The sequence below is a fragment of the Babylonia areolata genome, chromosome 9 (genome assembly GCF_041734735.1).
Source record: "Babylonia areolata isolate BAREFJ2019XMU chromosome 9, ASM4173473v1, whole genome shotgun sequence".
Classification (NCBI taxonomy): Eukaryota; Metazoa; Mollusca; class Gastropoda; order Neogastropoda; family Buccinidae; genus Babylonia; species Babylonia areolata.
Genome location: NC_134884.1, coordinates 10898865 through 10915355, shown reverse-complemented (window position 1 = coordinate 10915355; position 16491 = coordinate 10898865). Strand labels below are relative to the sequence as shown.

The window sequence follows — 16491 nt, the reverse complement described above, 5'->3', positions numbered from 1 at the left end:
ATGAAAAACGCAACCCTAAAGGAAGTGTGGGTAGGGGAGGCGAGATGGTAAGGGAGCGAACTGGGGAACCCAATAAAGCAAAACATACCATCACAATGGGACATTTTCATTGTGACATTATGACCTTTGCAATCTGATCTTAACTTTTAACAGGCTCAATGCTCTAGACATAACCATCCAATTTATCAATTTTGAAAAAACCTGACAGTTGCATTTGAAACCCTTTTTCAATTCTTTGACCTCTGACATTGGCTCCCCACCCCCCCCCCCACACCCCACCCCCACATTTTTTTTTTCCATTCTATTTGACTGCTGGAGATTTTTCCTGTTCCCCACATACAATTTCCATTTCTGATCAGGGAACTGACTCCAGACTGGTATTCTATATAATTCTATTTGTATGCTTTCATTTTCAATGGTCAGTCTTTCTGCGAAGTGAACCTGCAGCTAAACAGAGTACTTCTCAAATAAAAAAACCAACCAAACAGGACACTTCACAAATAAACAAGAGAGGCAAGGCCTTCAAGACTCACTTGTGATACACTTAAAAAAATTAAAAAAATGTAATCGTTAAAATGTGTTCTGTATTTGTTATTATAAAGCTTCGGGTAAATAAAAAAAAAAAAAGAAAAAAAAAGAAGCCCTAACCAGATTCGAACCCCGCGTGTTTGGGTGAGAAGAAACGGTCTTACCCTACTGTCTTACCCATTACACTATCATAGCTCCTTAGCTGACGTTCTAAAATTTAATATTTTAACATACTTTTTTAAAGGGCAATAAATCAATTGCGGTATTCGCAGTGAGAAGGCTGTTTAAATCATATTATTCTGGTGTATCTTGGGCATTCAAAAAATCTTTAAGGGCAATAAAAAATTCTTTTCAAGTCTGCGGTAAAGGAGACGTGGCTATCGCTGCAATCACACTGCAACATTTAGCTGTTTTCTCTAAATCTAGATAGATGTACAAGTTTAGTTACACCCGCCGGGAATGTAGTACGACACAGTCGATTCAATTTCTATTTTATGTTCATTCTAGTTTTATAGTTTTAAAGTTGATATGAAAATTGAGTATTTTGTTAAACTAATAACATGTAGAGCCAAGTACTTCTAAACGTCGTATGAAGTGAAAAGGACTTCATTTTGAGAAAAGTCAAGACTGGAAATTTTTTCGTTTCATCAATTCAAGGGTATTAACTCGCATGGTTTACAATTTTTAACTGTGAATTCCGACGGATTCTGTGGATATTTTTATGGCAGTTTGGGGCATAATCCAGTAACTAATGAGACGTTCACAAATCTTTCTCTGAATAAATATTTAACAGTCTCCTTCTCCAACTTACCATTACATGTTATCGTGTATTGTCCATTGAATATAGGATTGAACGGGCAGGTCAACGACTTGAAACAAAATGGTGTTGTTCGCGTTCACGAAGAATATAAGCATGCGCTTTGATTGTGTATAAATATGTGTACGCAACTGATTTTTGCCCATGACCTTCAGGGCTCCGCCAATAGATCTATAAAGTCCACTCGTCGTATTGATTTTAGTATTTTCCGAAAAAGACCACTTGGGCGAATGAACACAGTGAAAGCCCTGTATACTGAGAGTAAAACACAAGCTTTTTATATATTGAGTATAATTTCAAAATGTAATGTTTAAGATGAGAAAGATCAGTTTGAAGCAAATTAAGTCCCCTGGCATTAATTACAGATTAATTTCCCTTTTTTACTGTCTGCACCAAAATGTTTGCAAAATAAATAAAACTTCCATGCTTTGCAAAAGAAGTTCCTGTTTGAACAAAAAATGATAATAATGACTGCTCTTGTTGTTGGGTCAGAATATCAGATCAAAGTGCCAAGTTTAGAGAATACAAAAAATATAAATATAACAGTAAATGCAGTTTGCATATAATTAGGCTTCTTTTTTAATTTTTTTGTGCCCATCCCTGAGGTGCAATATTGTTTTAAACAAGATGACTGGAAAGAACTGAATTTTTCCTATTTTTATGCCTAATTTGGTGTCAACTGACAGTATTTGCAGAGAAAATGTCAATGTTTAAGTTTACCACGGACACACACACACAGACAACCGAACACCGGGTTAAAACATAGACTCACTTTGTTTACACAAGTGAGTCAATCAAATAAAAAACAAGAGAGGCAAGGCCTTCAAGACTCACTTGTGATACACTTTAAAAAAAATCCAAGCTTTTTATCTACTGAGTATAATTTCGAAATGTAATGTTTAAGATGAGAAAGATCAGTTTAAAGTAAATTAATTCCCCTAGCATTAATTACAGAGTAATCTCCCTTCTTTACTATCTGCACCAAAACATTTGCAAAATAAATAAACTTCCATGCTTTGCAAAAGAAGTTCCTGTTTGAACAAAAAATGATAATAATGACTGCTCTTGTTGTTGGGTCAGAATATCAGATCAAAGTGCCAAGTTTAGAGAATACAAAAAATATAAATATAACTGTAAATGCAGTTTGCATATGATTAGGCTTCATTTATTATTTTTTTGTGCCCATCCCAGAGGTGCAATATTGTTTTAAACAAGATGACAGGAAAGAACTGAATTTTTAATATTTTTATGCCTAATTTGGTGTCAACTGACAAAGTATTTGCAGAGAAAATGTCAATGTTAAAGTTTACCACGGACACACACACACACACAGACAACCGAACACCGGGATAAAACATAGACTCACTTTGTTTACACAAGTGAGTCAAAAAACCAACCAAACAGAACACTTCTTTACTGAAAAGGAAAGAAAAATCCAAAGCACTATTAGTATTTCTGAAGCAAATGATCAACGTTCAAGACATAAAGACTTGTAAATAAATACAAATACCAACAAAGTAATTTTTTGTATAATTAGTCACACATACTAAGAAGGAATGCCACATATCTTTATCAATAAAACAAAAACTAATAATGCACACACATAAACCTTCACACACATAGTAAATAAATCATGTTCAAACCCTAGCATATAAAGTGCTTGGCAGAGATTTATTTGTTCAATTAATAAAAACAGCTGGACATCTGGCAGATGAGTAGGCAGGTAGGCTTATCTGTCGGTGTGTATCCTCATATGGGAGACGAGGCCGATTCTGGATGCGCTGCACCTCCCACAGGTGTTGTAAGGGAAAACGTCTCCAGAAATTGAGCCCTGCTTCCTTTGCTAATGCTTCTCCTTAACTCTTTCGTTCCTATTTTTCTATGAACCATTACTTCCCCTTGTTCCGAGATCCCTACCATTCGCATATTCCCTTCATTCCTGGATTTAGAGAACAGAAAGAAAGTATGAAGCAGGGTACTTATTTTGGAGGCTTACGGTAACGCGGCTCATTACAGTACACTAAGATTGTCATATACTGTTGTGTTCAGAATTGATGTGAGAAGTTGTCTGAGACCCTGTTGACACTAGGGTGACATCTCTGGTGACACTCAGGTGTAAAACAGGTGACTTTGGGGTCAAACACAATGCATACAAGTACGTACCACATGCAGGACAGTGTTTTGCTTAAAGAGTATGCACATCATGCAGGTACTCACCAAGTAGTGCCTCATATGTATCTCAGTGCCACACTGCTAGTCATATCCATGAAAAACTGTCACAATTGTCACTACTATTGTCCTTATCACATGAATGATTTGAACTTTGTCTCAAAGAGAATATATGCCTTTTACTACACTAGCAGTCACTGAGCCAGAATCAGATCATTATCTACACAATTATTGAACAAAAACTATTCAGAAACGATACTGTCTCTAAATACGCACGTCTATGTCACAATCATTACGTAATATGCCACACAAAGGTGACACGTGTGTGATATGCCTTGAAGCAGTCATGCCAGTTACTGCACAAGTGTACACCACAATTTTCACACTTCTTACTTTTTTTTTTTACTTTTCATCACCCGCTATCTGCGCTTCTGTAGCAACAGCTAATTGCACTCTCTCCTTGTCATTCATTTGAAACAGATCGAAATCATTATCTGTTAGAGCGTTGCAAAACTCATCATCAGAAAACTGGTCACAGTCCGAACTTTCTACACATTCCGTTTTTCTGTGTCCGTGTGTCTACACAGCACATCAGCAAGAATGTAGCGGCGCCCACTTTCCCACGGCCTAGGAAGGGGGAAGGGGGTGTCTGGCATCCATTCCACTCATAAACACTACCCTGCTAGTGACCCGGTCAAGGATAGATGACGCGCACTGATGACGCGACTCACGGGAAGTTCAAAGCGCTTACAGCGAGAACCGATTTTCCGGGCTGCAGGAAGGAAAGGGGGAATTCTCTGATGCACGGTTTTCCGGCCTCCAGGAATGAAGGGTAAAAATCCTTTAAACCGGAAAACCGTGCTGCAGGGATGAAAGAGTTAATGGCCAATGTTCTCTTGTTTTCAAACGTCTTTATGCCACTAGAGCACAGTATCCTCCAGCGAGAGCAGTCAAGGGCATCAGTTTCCCAGGAAGTGATGTCTATGTCACAGGCTTTGCGGTTTGTCTTCAAGGTGTCCTTGAAGCACTTGCAGGGTCTTCCAAGTTCACGGTGGCCTTCCTTCAGCTGGCCATACAAAAGGATCTTCGGGATCCTGCTGTCTGTCATGCGGATAACGTGTGCTGTCCAGCGTAGCTGGCACTGGATCAGCAGGCTTTCGATGCTGGTCCTCTCTAGGACCTGGAGTCGGAGACCCTGTCTTGCCACTTTATGCTGAGGATCTTTCGTAGGCATCTCTGGTGAAACTGCTCAAGTTGTTGAATGTGACATCGATACGTCGTCCATGTTTCACAGCAGTACAACAAGGTGGTCAGCACAACAGCTCTGTAGGTTTTGATTTTGGTGCTGAGCCTGATGCCTTTATTGTTCCACAGCCTGTTGAGTCTGCCAAAAGCGGAGCTGGCCTTGGCGATGCGCAGCATCACTTCTGTATCAAGGGTTCCGTTGCTGCATATGGTGCTGCCCAGGTAGCAAAACTGGTCGACTGACTTGATCTCTGTGTCATCTTCATGGGTGTGTGCAGCAAGCACAGTCATCAGCGAAGAGGAACTCTCTCAACAGTGCCTCAAACACCCTGGACCTGGCATGGAGTTGTCACAAGTTGAAAAGTTTACCATCTGTGCGAAACTGAATGTAGATGCCCCGGTCAGTCTTGGAAGGCGTCAATCAGCATGGCAGAGAAGAGAATGGAGAACAGTTTGAGTGCCAGGACGCAGCCCTGCTTCACTCCATTTACCACAGGGAATGGATCCGACATGTCAGTATTTTCCTGCATGCCATCGTGGAATGACGCAATCAGCTGGATTAGGCTCACTGGGCAGCCGAACTTTAGCAGGATCTTCCACAGACCACGGCGGTTCACCATGTTGAAGGCCTTAGTCAGGTCTACAAAGACCACGTGGAGCTCCTTGTTCTGCTCACGGCACTTCTCTTGCATCTGGCGTATGGCAAACACCATGTCACATGTTCCCCTGCCTGAGCGGAAGCCGCACCGTGCTTCAGGGATGATTGTTGGAGACATGGTCAACCATTCTGTTCAGTATGATGCGGGCGAACATATTGCCGGCGATGCAGAGGAGAGAGATTCCACAGTGGTTATCGCAGGATGTTTTATCTCCCTTCCACTTGTAAATGTGGACAATTGAAGCATCCCAGAAATCCTGGGGGACCTCCCCTCTCTCCCTGATAGACTGACTGGTAGCTGTGGGAGGGCTGCAATTGCCTCGTCAGATACAGACGAGTCCCTGTTGAGGAGGGTGTTGCAGTGCTCTGCCCAGCGGGCAAGGATGTCTTTCTTGTCCGTCAGGAAGGTGGTCTGTGTACACAGCATCTCTAAAGGTGCTCCATACCTCTTCTACATCAGCTGATGCAGGAATGTCTTGGAGAGCTGCTTGTATTTGCTGCTGCAGCACATCCTTGGTGATACTGATAGGGAGGCGGTGGATGTTCAGCTTCCTAGGGGGTTTCTGCCTGGCTGGTTGGAGCTTGCATGCAAGTCTGATGTTCATCTTGCTGCGCACCAGGTGATGGTCCAACCAAAGACTGCTCCTCTCATGCAGCGTGTAATGGAAACATCACCTCTGTCCCTCTGCCGGACAATCACATAGTCCAGCATGTGCCACTGCTTGGAGCGGGGGTGCATCCATGTGTTCTTGTACTTGTCCGCTTGTTGGAAGAGGGTGTTGATGATGGTCAGTCCATGCTGCGCGCAGAGCAAGAGCAAAAGCAGTCCATTGGAGTTGCACTTGCCAGTGCCGTGCTCTCCCAGGACTTTTGGCCATGAGGAGAAGTCCACACCGACGCAGGCATTGAAATCCCCAAGGATGATCAGCCTGTCCTTTCTGTCTGCCGCTGAAATGGTGCGGCTGAGCTCCTCGTAGAAAGCTTCTTTGATGTCATCAGGGTTGGTCATCGTCGGGGAATAGCAGCTGATGACTGGAAAAGCGATCCTTGGACAGCTTCAGACGCAGGGTCATCAGCCTATCGTTTATCCAACGTAGAAGGCTGTCAAGCTGTCATGCAAGTTTGGTTCGTATGGCAAAGCCCACTCCTGAGGTTCTTGGGGCGCCATCTGGCTTCCCAATGCAGTAGAAGGTGTAGCCCCCTCCAACTTTCTCCAGCTGGGTTTCACCGGCAAACCTGGTTTCACTCAGGGCTGCTATGTCCACCTGGTAGCGAATCAAGTATTCTAGCAATGAGCACTGTGTGTCTTTCTGGTCTGTCATCTCTGTCGAGTAGGGTGCGAACATTCCAGGCACCCAGAGTCAGGGCATGACTCCTGGTTCTTTTCTTCTGTTGTTTTCAACAAATAGTGTTGGATGTCCAAGTAGGTGTGGTTTCCTACTAGGTACTAGGTGAGGCAGGCTTTGTTCAGGGATCCTTTTATCTCCCCTTTCCCATGTGGGGAGAGCAGTGCTGTCCCTAAAAAGGGCTGATCTGACACTGTGGGAGGATACAGGCGCCGCATCTGCCCCAGTCTAAGGCGGACGACCATCACCCCACAGCCGCCTGCATGCTGAGTCGTGACTAGGAACTGCCAACAGCATCCTCTGCCTGTCCCTGTTACCACTTCTCCATCGCCGCAGGGCTTGGGAAAGCTGGGTGTTGAAGGCTAGCTCGTCATTCCGACATTGGCCTGGTTGCCTGCCCAGCACAGGTGACATTTTTTAGTGAGGAAGAGTTGTGCAGTCCCTTCCCCACTCTCTCGCCTACCGACGCTCAGTCCCATAGGTGCAGATACTGCCACATGTAGGACGGCCTCAGCAGGTGCAGGGTTTTTCTTCGGAGCTCCGTCTCCTAGGAGGACTTCCAGCCAAGGATAAGAGCTCCCCCTGCCCTTTGGTCATCCTCTTCCGCCTTCACAGCCGTTGGGAAAGGTTTCCTCCTTTGCCTGGTCAGTCATTGGCAGACTTCACATGTGGCAGGTAGTACTGGGTTACATGGTACCAGTAGCAAGGGCTATGCCCCTGACCTGACACCTGTTACAATAAGGTAGAAAATGCATTGAACATGACTGACTGAAGTTTCATAACAATTATTGCCAACAAAGAAAATTGGAAAACAGCTCTATGACTTCAATCTTCAGCTACCTAAATGGTATTATAGGTTACTGACAACCTCTTGTACTTGTCTCTCTCTCTCCCTCTCACATCTTAACTCACTCCGGATGAAGGGCCCTGATCTACTATTTACAACCTTTTCAGACCAAGGACCCTGACTGGGGCTGTAGATAGTTTTGAATAGAGAATCTGAGCACGCTGGTTTGAATCACAGCTCAGCCGCCGATATTTTCTCCCCCTCCACTAGACCTTGAGTGGTGGTCTGGACGCTAGTCATACGGATGAGACGATAAACTGAAGTCCTGTGTGCAGCATGCACTTCGCGCACGCAAAAGAACCCATGGCAACAAAAGGGTTGTTCCTGGCAAAATCTTGTAGAAAAATCCACTTCAATAGAGAAAAACAAAAACAAAAACTGCACGCAGAAAAAAATATTAAAAAATGGGTGGCGCTATAGTGTAGCGACGTGCTCTCCCTGGGGAGAGCAGCCCGAATTTCACACAGAGAAATCTGTTGTGATAAAAAGAAATACAATTTATACAAACAAACATAGACATAAAGTGATAAAACCATGAACACAAACTAAATACCTTAAATGGTGGAAAATAACTCATCTTAACCATGAATTAAGATCAAATACACAAATGGTGGAAAATATCTCACATTAACAATGAATGCAGATCAAATAGCTGCTAAAATGCAAATGGGTTAGGTCCAAAATCCTTTAAGGTCCCGTGTACTGATAAAAAAAAGGAAACCTCAATTTTTCTCCTTTCCTTCTCGTCTGCTCACTAGACTACCTACACCCCTCACTCATTCCTTTTGCTGCCCTCCACCAGACACTACCTCCCATATTCTCCCCTCAGCCCCCTCCTCCCCTCCTTTACATGGAATAAACGGGAAAGGCAGAAAGGATGAGGGCAGAGTTGGGGGTGGGGATGGGTTGGGGGGTCAGAGTCCGGTTCTGATGAAGGAATCACACATATGAACGACACTGTGGAAATAGTGGCCTGTTTGGCATAATGTCAATAGGTTGTTAAACTCTACACTCAAGTCCCTTATCTAAGCTACCTTCGTGTAGATTATGTAACAGCTGTCTGTACCAACTACCCTCTCAGGTAATGTGACCCTTCACCATTTTTTACATACACACACACACACACACAAATATTTATACACAAATACATACATATATTCATACAATGTGAACGCTTAACACTGAGATGAGGGGGAGTGAGAGGTGAGAGACACAGAGAGAGATGGGGAGAGAGAGAGAGACATGGGAAGAGATAGAGAGAGATTGCAGTCGAAGTACAGGAGGGGAGGGACGGTGGTGAGGGGAGGGGGGAAGCACTGCAGTGATTTTGACAGCTCTGCCAGTGGGAGAGGAAGGTTGAGGTGGAGGTGGAGGAAGGTTGGAGAAAGGTGGGCACAGCCATTCGGTACGTTGCTCTCTTTGACTGACTGCACTAACCGATAGGCATTTGTGTGTGTGTGTGTGTGTGTGTGTGTGTGCGTGTGTGTGTGTTTTCTCTCCAGAAAACAGATGTTCTGTTTATGACAAAAACCTAAAAACTGAGATCCATCTCAGGATGGAAGAGTTGCACCCATGAACATTTGTTTTTTGTTGATTTTATTTCTTACCTATACAAATGGGTCATCTGTGTGGAAAGTCAGGGAAGCTAAATGGCAGTACTAAGAGTTAAATTGAAAATATGTCAAAGCGAAGTCAGTCTATTTAGAACAAGCAGACAGTCCAATCTTCAGCTACCTAAATGGCATGACAGATTACTAACAACCTCTCATATGTGTGTGTTTCTCTCTCTTATCTTAACTCACTCTGGACGATGAACGCTATATGACTTAAGGTAGCATTCCGGACGACAGAATGCTATAACAGTTGCGCAATTAAATTTTTTTTTCAAGTTTTCCTCATGGGGAAGCATCAAAATCGCAGCTACGCCGGGCATTGTGAACGTGTCAAGGGTCGAATGGAAAGTTTCTTCGTGAGCTTCCATGACATTTGAGTCTTTGAGTTCAGCACCCCACATGACAAGCTAATCTGCATACATATCAAAAATGGCATCGCAGGCGATACAAGTGGTAAGTTTTGGAGCAAACTAGATCACAACAGCGGCTTTTTACTGCTGCTGAAGTGATTGAAATACTGCAAACTGAAGGTTTTGACATCAATGATGATGATGAAGATGTAGAATAAAGTATCTGCAGTGAAGAAAGCTACCAGCAAGAAGGTATTGACAGTGACTCAGTTTCTGAGGGCTGTGAAGAGAGGGAGGGGGGTGGGCATACACACGACATGAGGAGAGGGATCAGTGGGTCAAGTGCAAGGAGTTTCATTCAGTTACTTTGTGTTTTGTATTTTTTGTGATTTTTTTTCCTAACCCTAACAAATGGGTCATATGCAGGGGAAAGCAAGTGGAGAAAACTATTCATCCAGACTGAGTTAAAGTGAACATGAGTTAAAGCGAAATCAGTTTATTTAGAATAATGTGCAGGTAGTGAAGGTAGTTCAACATGGCCAACACTTCCCATGACAAGACGGTGCAATCAGATCAATGGACTGACCTGACAGTCTGCAAGCAGTTCCAGGTTTCACAACTCCACACTTTCAGCTCTTGGTTCTTGTTGCAGCCTGTGATGGCAAACTTCCAGAACTGAGCACTGGAACAAATGACACAATAACAATCAGTTCACCACTACATATCCTGATAATATTTAAATTCCAATGGCAATTTTTTTTTTAAAACAACACAGTTTGAAAGAAATACCGATTCATGGCATATATGTAAACAAAATCATACAAAAGTCTCTTGCTTAATTTTGTTTGCACACATGACTGTATTTCTGCACTTCACAATCAGTCTTGAAAATTCGTGGCAATGATATGATAAACACAAGAGAGGCAAGGCCTTCAAGATTCACTTGTGATACCCACTTTATCAAACAGAGGAATTATGGAGAGAGAAAAACATGCAAAAGGGATAATCTGGCAAAAAGACTCATTGATGTGACATTGACCTTAGACATCTAAATTTGCATTGCATTGATGTTCTGGCCAAAACAAACAACAACATGGTAGGTAGGCCTCCTTCGGTCATGGCTGACCATGGATAGAGTATATCCAACCTAATGTCTAATTGGGCTGTCTGCAGGACCAAGCAGCGTCACCTGTGACTGTAGACAGTAGAGACCGATGCGAGACAGTCTCTGTCGCAGTGGTCACATCTGTAAGCTGATGCTGGTCTGTTGGCTGCCGAGCTCGCTTTTCTGCTGCAGCAGCTCACAGTTTGTCCTCACCAATCCGTAGCTGATTCTTGAGAGTGTTTCTCCAGCTGTTGCGGTCATCTGCAAGGTCCTCCCAGGACTCAGTGGTGATCTCAAGCGCCTTCATGTCACATTTGCAAACGTCTTTGTATCTCAGCTGTGGCAAGCTCTCCATAAAGGATGTCTTTTGGGATGTGGCCCAGCCAGTGCAGCCAACGCTGTCTCAGCATGATATACATGGTCGGGAGGCCAGCGCAAGTCAGGACTTCGGTGTTTGTCACCTTGTCTTGCCAGGAGATGCCAAGTATGCGCCATAGGCTTCTCAGGTGGAAGGCATTGAGCCTTTTCTCCTGACGAGCATGTGTGGTCCACGCCTCACTGCCATACAGCAAGGTGCTGAGGACGCAGGCATTGTATACAGCCATCTTTGTCTTTGTGGGCAGCTTGGGATTTGTCCACACTCTTTGTGTGAAGCGGGCTAGTGTTGTGGCTGCCTTCCCGATCCTCTTGGCGATCTCAGTGTCAAGGGAGAGGTTGTCAGTGGTAGTGGTGATGGTCAGACCGAAATCTTTGCAGGCCTGGAAGAAGCGGTCCATTAGTGACCGCAAGTCCCACTGGGTGTGGGTCACAACTGCAGCATTGTCTGCAAAGAGCATGTCTCTGATGAGGGCTTCGTGGACTTTTGTCCTTGCTCTGAGGCGGGCGAGATTGAAGAGCCTGCCATCTGATCTGGTCCGCAGGAAGATCCCTTCTTGTGCTGTGCTGAACGCATGCCTCAGGAGAAGAGCAAAGAAGATTACAAATAGGGTGGGGGTGAGGACACAGCCTTGTTTGACACCGCTGCGTACGTCAAAGGGCTTTGAGAGGTTACCATTAAACATTAAACCGCACCGTCCCTTTCATGGAGTGGAAGGACTCGATCAGGCTGTGCAGTTCGGGGGGGGGTGGGGGGGGGTGGGGGGGCAGCCGATTTTTCAAAGAGCCCTGAAAAGGCTGTCTCTGCTGACTAGGTCAAAGGCCTTGGTGAGGTCAATGAATGCAACATACAGGGGCATCCTCTGCTCTCTGCACTTCTTCTGAATTTGGCGAAGGGAGAAGATCATGTCTACCGTGGATCTCTCTGCTCAGAAACCATACTGTGATTCCGGGTAAACGTGTTCGGCCAGTTTCTGCAGGCAGATTAGAAGGACCCGAGCGTAGACTTTGCCTACAATGCTGAGAAGCGAGATGCCTCTGTAATTCTTGCAGCATACCAATGAAAACTGGATGGAAGAAACAAAGTTCTATTATCCTTTTTCCCAATAGGCTATGTTGTGACCTTGATCTTTGACTTTGCTTCTTTTCATAGGTGTCACCATGACCAATCATTGTACCAAGTTTGCTGAAGAATACAAAAGACCTCTCTCTTGCACGCAGAAATGTTTCCAATCAATATCATATGCCAGGTATACCTTGACCCTTAACCTCTGATTTTGAATTTCCTAAGAGATTATGCTGCACCCATAACCAGTCACAAGACCAACGTTGATTAAAATTGAATTCATATCACGCTCTCTATTTTACATTTTTCTGTTTTGCCAAGTAGTGACCTTGACCATTTCATCTTGTCTACCATATAATCATGACTTTAAGGGTCTTATTCATACCTGCCATCCTCATCCTGTCAAGTTCGCTTCCTATGCCAACTTAAAAGTTTATGACTGGTACACACACAATATATATATATATATATAGACAGAGAGAGAGAGAGAGAGAGAGAGAGAGAGAGAGAGAGAGAGAATTCAAACACAATAAAATACGTCTGATCTATAGTTTCTAATGTGGTGATTGCAAATTTCATATCATGCATCCATGAACATAATCATAGTACACACACGCACACACACACACACACACACACATACACAATTTGGTCACACTCTCTTGGTATTTTGGGCTCTGCTCCATGTAAAAAACACTGGTAAATACCCAGACTGGTAAAAATGTATATATACAAGAAGAAGCCATAAGTAAGCTTAACCGTAGTTGACTTGGATACCTATAGAATTTTGATGGAATATATCGTGTTCTCACATCAGTCAATACTGGACAATATAAAACAAAATGCATCTCATCTTCTTTTCCAGTTTTGCATAATGGACAAACTAAATCTTTTTCGGTATGCTTACTATAACGTAATCGATGTTGAGCAATTTCAGAGATACCAAATCTAAACTTAGTCATGACAAATTTCAAATGTCTATCTAAATCCATTCGCAGGTACAATTTAATATCATGAACAGTACAAAACGTTCCGATATATTTCAAATCTATCGCTACTTTTAATATGAGAGTCCCACTCTTGCCATCTGCATACAATAAATCTGTCTTTAAACTCATTTATAAACGATCTAACATCTTGAACCCCTTGATTTTCCCATACATATCCAAAACCAAACTGAAACAATTTACAACGGACATTCAAGACCCAATTTCTCTTATTTCTTGCATCTAGGTCAAGTAACATTCCATAAGCTCTACGTGGCAACCTATATTCCTCCAACCTAGTCAATTTCAGCCAGTAACGGATACAGCGTATAATACAGTTTATGTAAATAGGATATCTATTGGTTTCGCCATAAATTAAATCATTGGGCGTGCGTGTGTCAACCCCTAAAAATTTCTTCAGAGCAAATAAGTGAACTTTTTCACATTGACAGCATGCATCGTCAAGGCCCCATAGTTCTGAACCATACTGAACAATTGGCTGAATTTGATAATCAAACAGTTTCAATAATAAATCTAAGCTGTTATTTTTAAGTAGATTAAGTTTTTTCATTATACCCAGTGAAGCATTCTTTGCCTTACTCGTAAGATCATCACATGCTGCTATGAAACTAAGTCTAGTAGAGAAGATTATAACTAAATATTTATAAGCATTTACAACAGGCATCACAGCGTTATTAAATGTCCACCTTTCTCTTTGTATATATATATATATAGAGAGAGAGAGAGACTGAGACAGAGACACAGAGAGAGAGAGATAGATGGAGGGAGAGAGAGATGTGTGTGTGTGTGTGTGTGTGTGTGTGTGTGTATGTGTGCACGCACGTTGCTGCACATGTACACATATGCAGATCTGCACAGATCTGATATATATAATTATACACTGAATAACGTAATGCAGTTCGCAGAATGAGAATGTATGGTGTGTGTGAATTATTGTAGTATTTTGAACTTCGGTGTGTTGTTGTCACAGTGCAGGCGATAGTCTGCTGCTGTTGCAGAAGCTGAGCCAGTAGGGAGTTGTCAGACTGGTCAGTTTTTATGGTGGATGGCTGACTGACTTCATCAGTGGTTGCTGTCTCTGCCGTTGTTGTCGAACACAGTGTGTGTAATAAGCATCGTCTGCTACTGGCATGACAAACTTAGGTGCCATCAGTCTCGGGGTAAATGACGCCCCATTTTACCATCTAGTTTTATAGTTTTAAAGTTGATATGAAAATTGAGTATTTTGTTAAACTAATAACATGTAGAGCCAAGTACAAGTACTTCTAAACATCGTATGAAGTGAAAAGGACTTAATTTTGAGAAAAGTCAAAACTGCAAATTTTTCACGTTTCAACAAGTGTATTAACTCTCATGGTTTAATATCTTTAACTGAAAAAGAATTGGCGATTCCGACTGATTTTGTTGATGTTTTTATGGCAGTTTGGGACATAATCCATTAAGTGATGAGGTGTTCACAAATCTTTCTCTGAATAAATATTTAACGGTCTCTTTCTCCAGCTTTCCATCACATGTTATCATGTATTGTCGACTGAATATTGGATTGAACGGGCAGGTCAACTACTTGAAACAAAATGTCCTTTGTGGTCGTGAGGAATATGAGCACGCGCTTTGAATATGTATAAATATGTGTACGCAATTGGTTTTTGGCCATGACCTTCAGGGCTCAGCCAATATGTCTATAAAGTCCAATTGTAGTATTGATTTTAGTGTTTTCCAAAAAAGACCACTTGGGCGAATGAATATAGTGAAAGCCCTGTACACAGAGTAAAACACACAAGCTTTTTATGTATTGAGCATAATTTTAAAATGTAATGTTTAAGATAAAAAAGATCAGTTTAAAACAAACTGAACCCCCTAGCATTAATTACAGACTAATTTCCCTTTTTTACTAGCTGCACCAAAGAGATGCACCAGAAATATAACTTCCATGTTTAGCAAAAGAAGTTCCTGTTTGAACAAAAAATGATAAAAATGACTGCTATTGATGCTGTGTCAGAATATCAGATGAAAGTGCCAAGTATAGTGAATAAAAAACAGTAAATTTATTGTGCAAATATTCTGGCTTCTTTTTTTGTGTGTGTGCCCAACCCAGAGGTACAATATTGTTTTAAAGAAGATGACTGGAAAGAACTGAATTTTTATTATTTTTATGCCAATGACAAAGTATTTGCAGAGAAAATGACAATGTTAAAGTTTACCATGGACACACAGACACAGATACAGACACACAGAGACAACCGAACACCAGGTTAAAACATAGACTCACTTTGTTTACACAAGTGAGTCAAAAAGTGAGGCTCCACACACACACACACAAGACTACAATGGCAAGCTGGAGGTGGAAAAAACACAACAAAAGATAGGAATCTGAGTGTATACTGTCAAAAAAATAAGAAAGAAACAAAAACAAAAAAAGCAAAAAAAAACAACAAAAAACAAAAAAAAAGGGGGGAGCAAACAAGACAGGTTTTTCCACTACATAAAACAACTCACTCTGGACTCATGTTCTTGAGATCATCCAGAAAGGTGAAGAAGGACAGGGGCTGACCACCGTGAGGCTTCCACTCGTGGAGACACCTGACCAACAACCACATCAAGGTAACTTGGTCAGCAACCACATTACTTGGGTACCAGTTAACTAGAGGGAATAACATGGCTAATACACACAATACTAATGACACTGTTCACAGGATGGCTCATTCAATCTTTACAAAAATGTGGTGGTGATGGACACAATGTTTCCAAATCATTCAATTATGAAAGAAATTAAGCACAAACATTCTCCCAGTCTACAATTCCAGCACAATCAAAACCTATATATTCATTTTTACAATCCAACAGAGTTTCATACATGCGCATCTGTCAGACAACAAATGTCGAAACAATGGAAACACCATGCACACAAATGTAAACTTGCATGTTTGAGAGAAAGGCAGGCAAATTTATATCAACAGTTATCACAAATGCAAAAAGAAATGAATTATGTACTCTGTCTTGTCTCTCTCAAACATGTACAAGTGTGCAAACACACATACTTTTATTTATTGCAGTTTATCAAATCTGAAACCTCTTAGCCACAGACAGAATCTTGTACAAAAACATTTTCCCAAAATGCAATTCCATTTTCAGGCAGCATGCAGCTATTCCTTGACTGCATTTGTTATGTTCTTGAACAGAACAGTCTACAAAAAATATTGGGGCAAATTTTCAACAAAACTGTCTTTCTTTCTTACGATAATTTTTTTTTTTTTTTTTTACGCGAATACATCTGTATGGAGCGCACACACGCATGTATAGTTTCAGTTTCTCAAGGAGGTGCCACTGTGTTCGAACAAATCCATATATGCTACACCACGTCAGAT

At 42.1% G+C, this 16491-nt stretch overlaps 1 protein-coding gene across 1 annotated transcript in view; it reads right to left on the bottom strand.

The window, feature by feature from the left end:
- LOC143286053 (enhancer of mRNA-decapping protein 4-like) overlaps positions 1-16491 on the bottom strand; it is a 96716-nt gene that overhangs the window by 63061 nt on the left and 17164 nt on the right. Inside the window, exons 10-11 of the mRNA XM_076593592.1 lie at positions 15623-15706; positions 10160-10255 (exon numbers count right to left, since the gene is read on the bottom strand). Of these exons, the coding sequence (XP_076449707.1) occupies positions 10160-10255; positions 15623-15706 (180 nt within the window). The remainder of the gene's footprint in view (positions 1-10159; positions 10256-15622; positions 15707-16491) is intronic.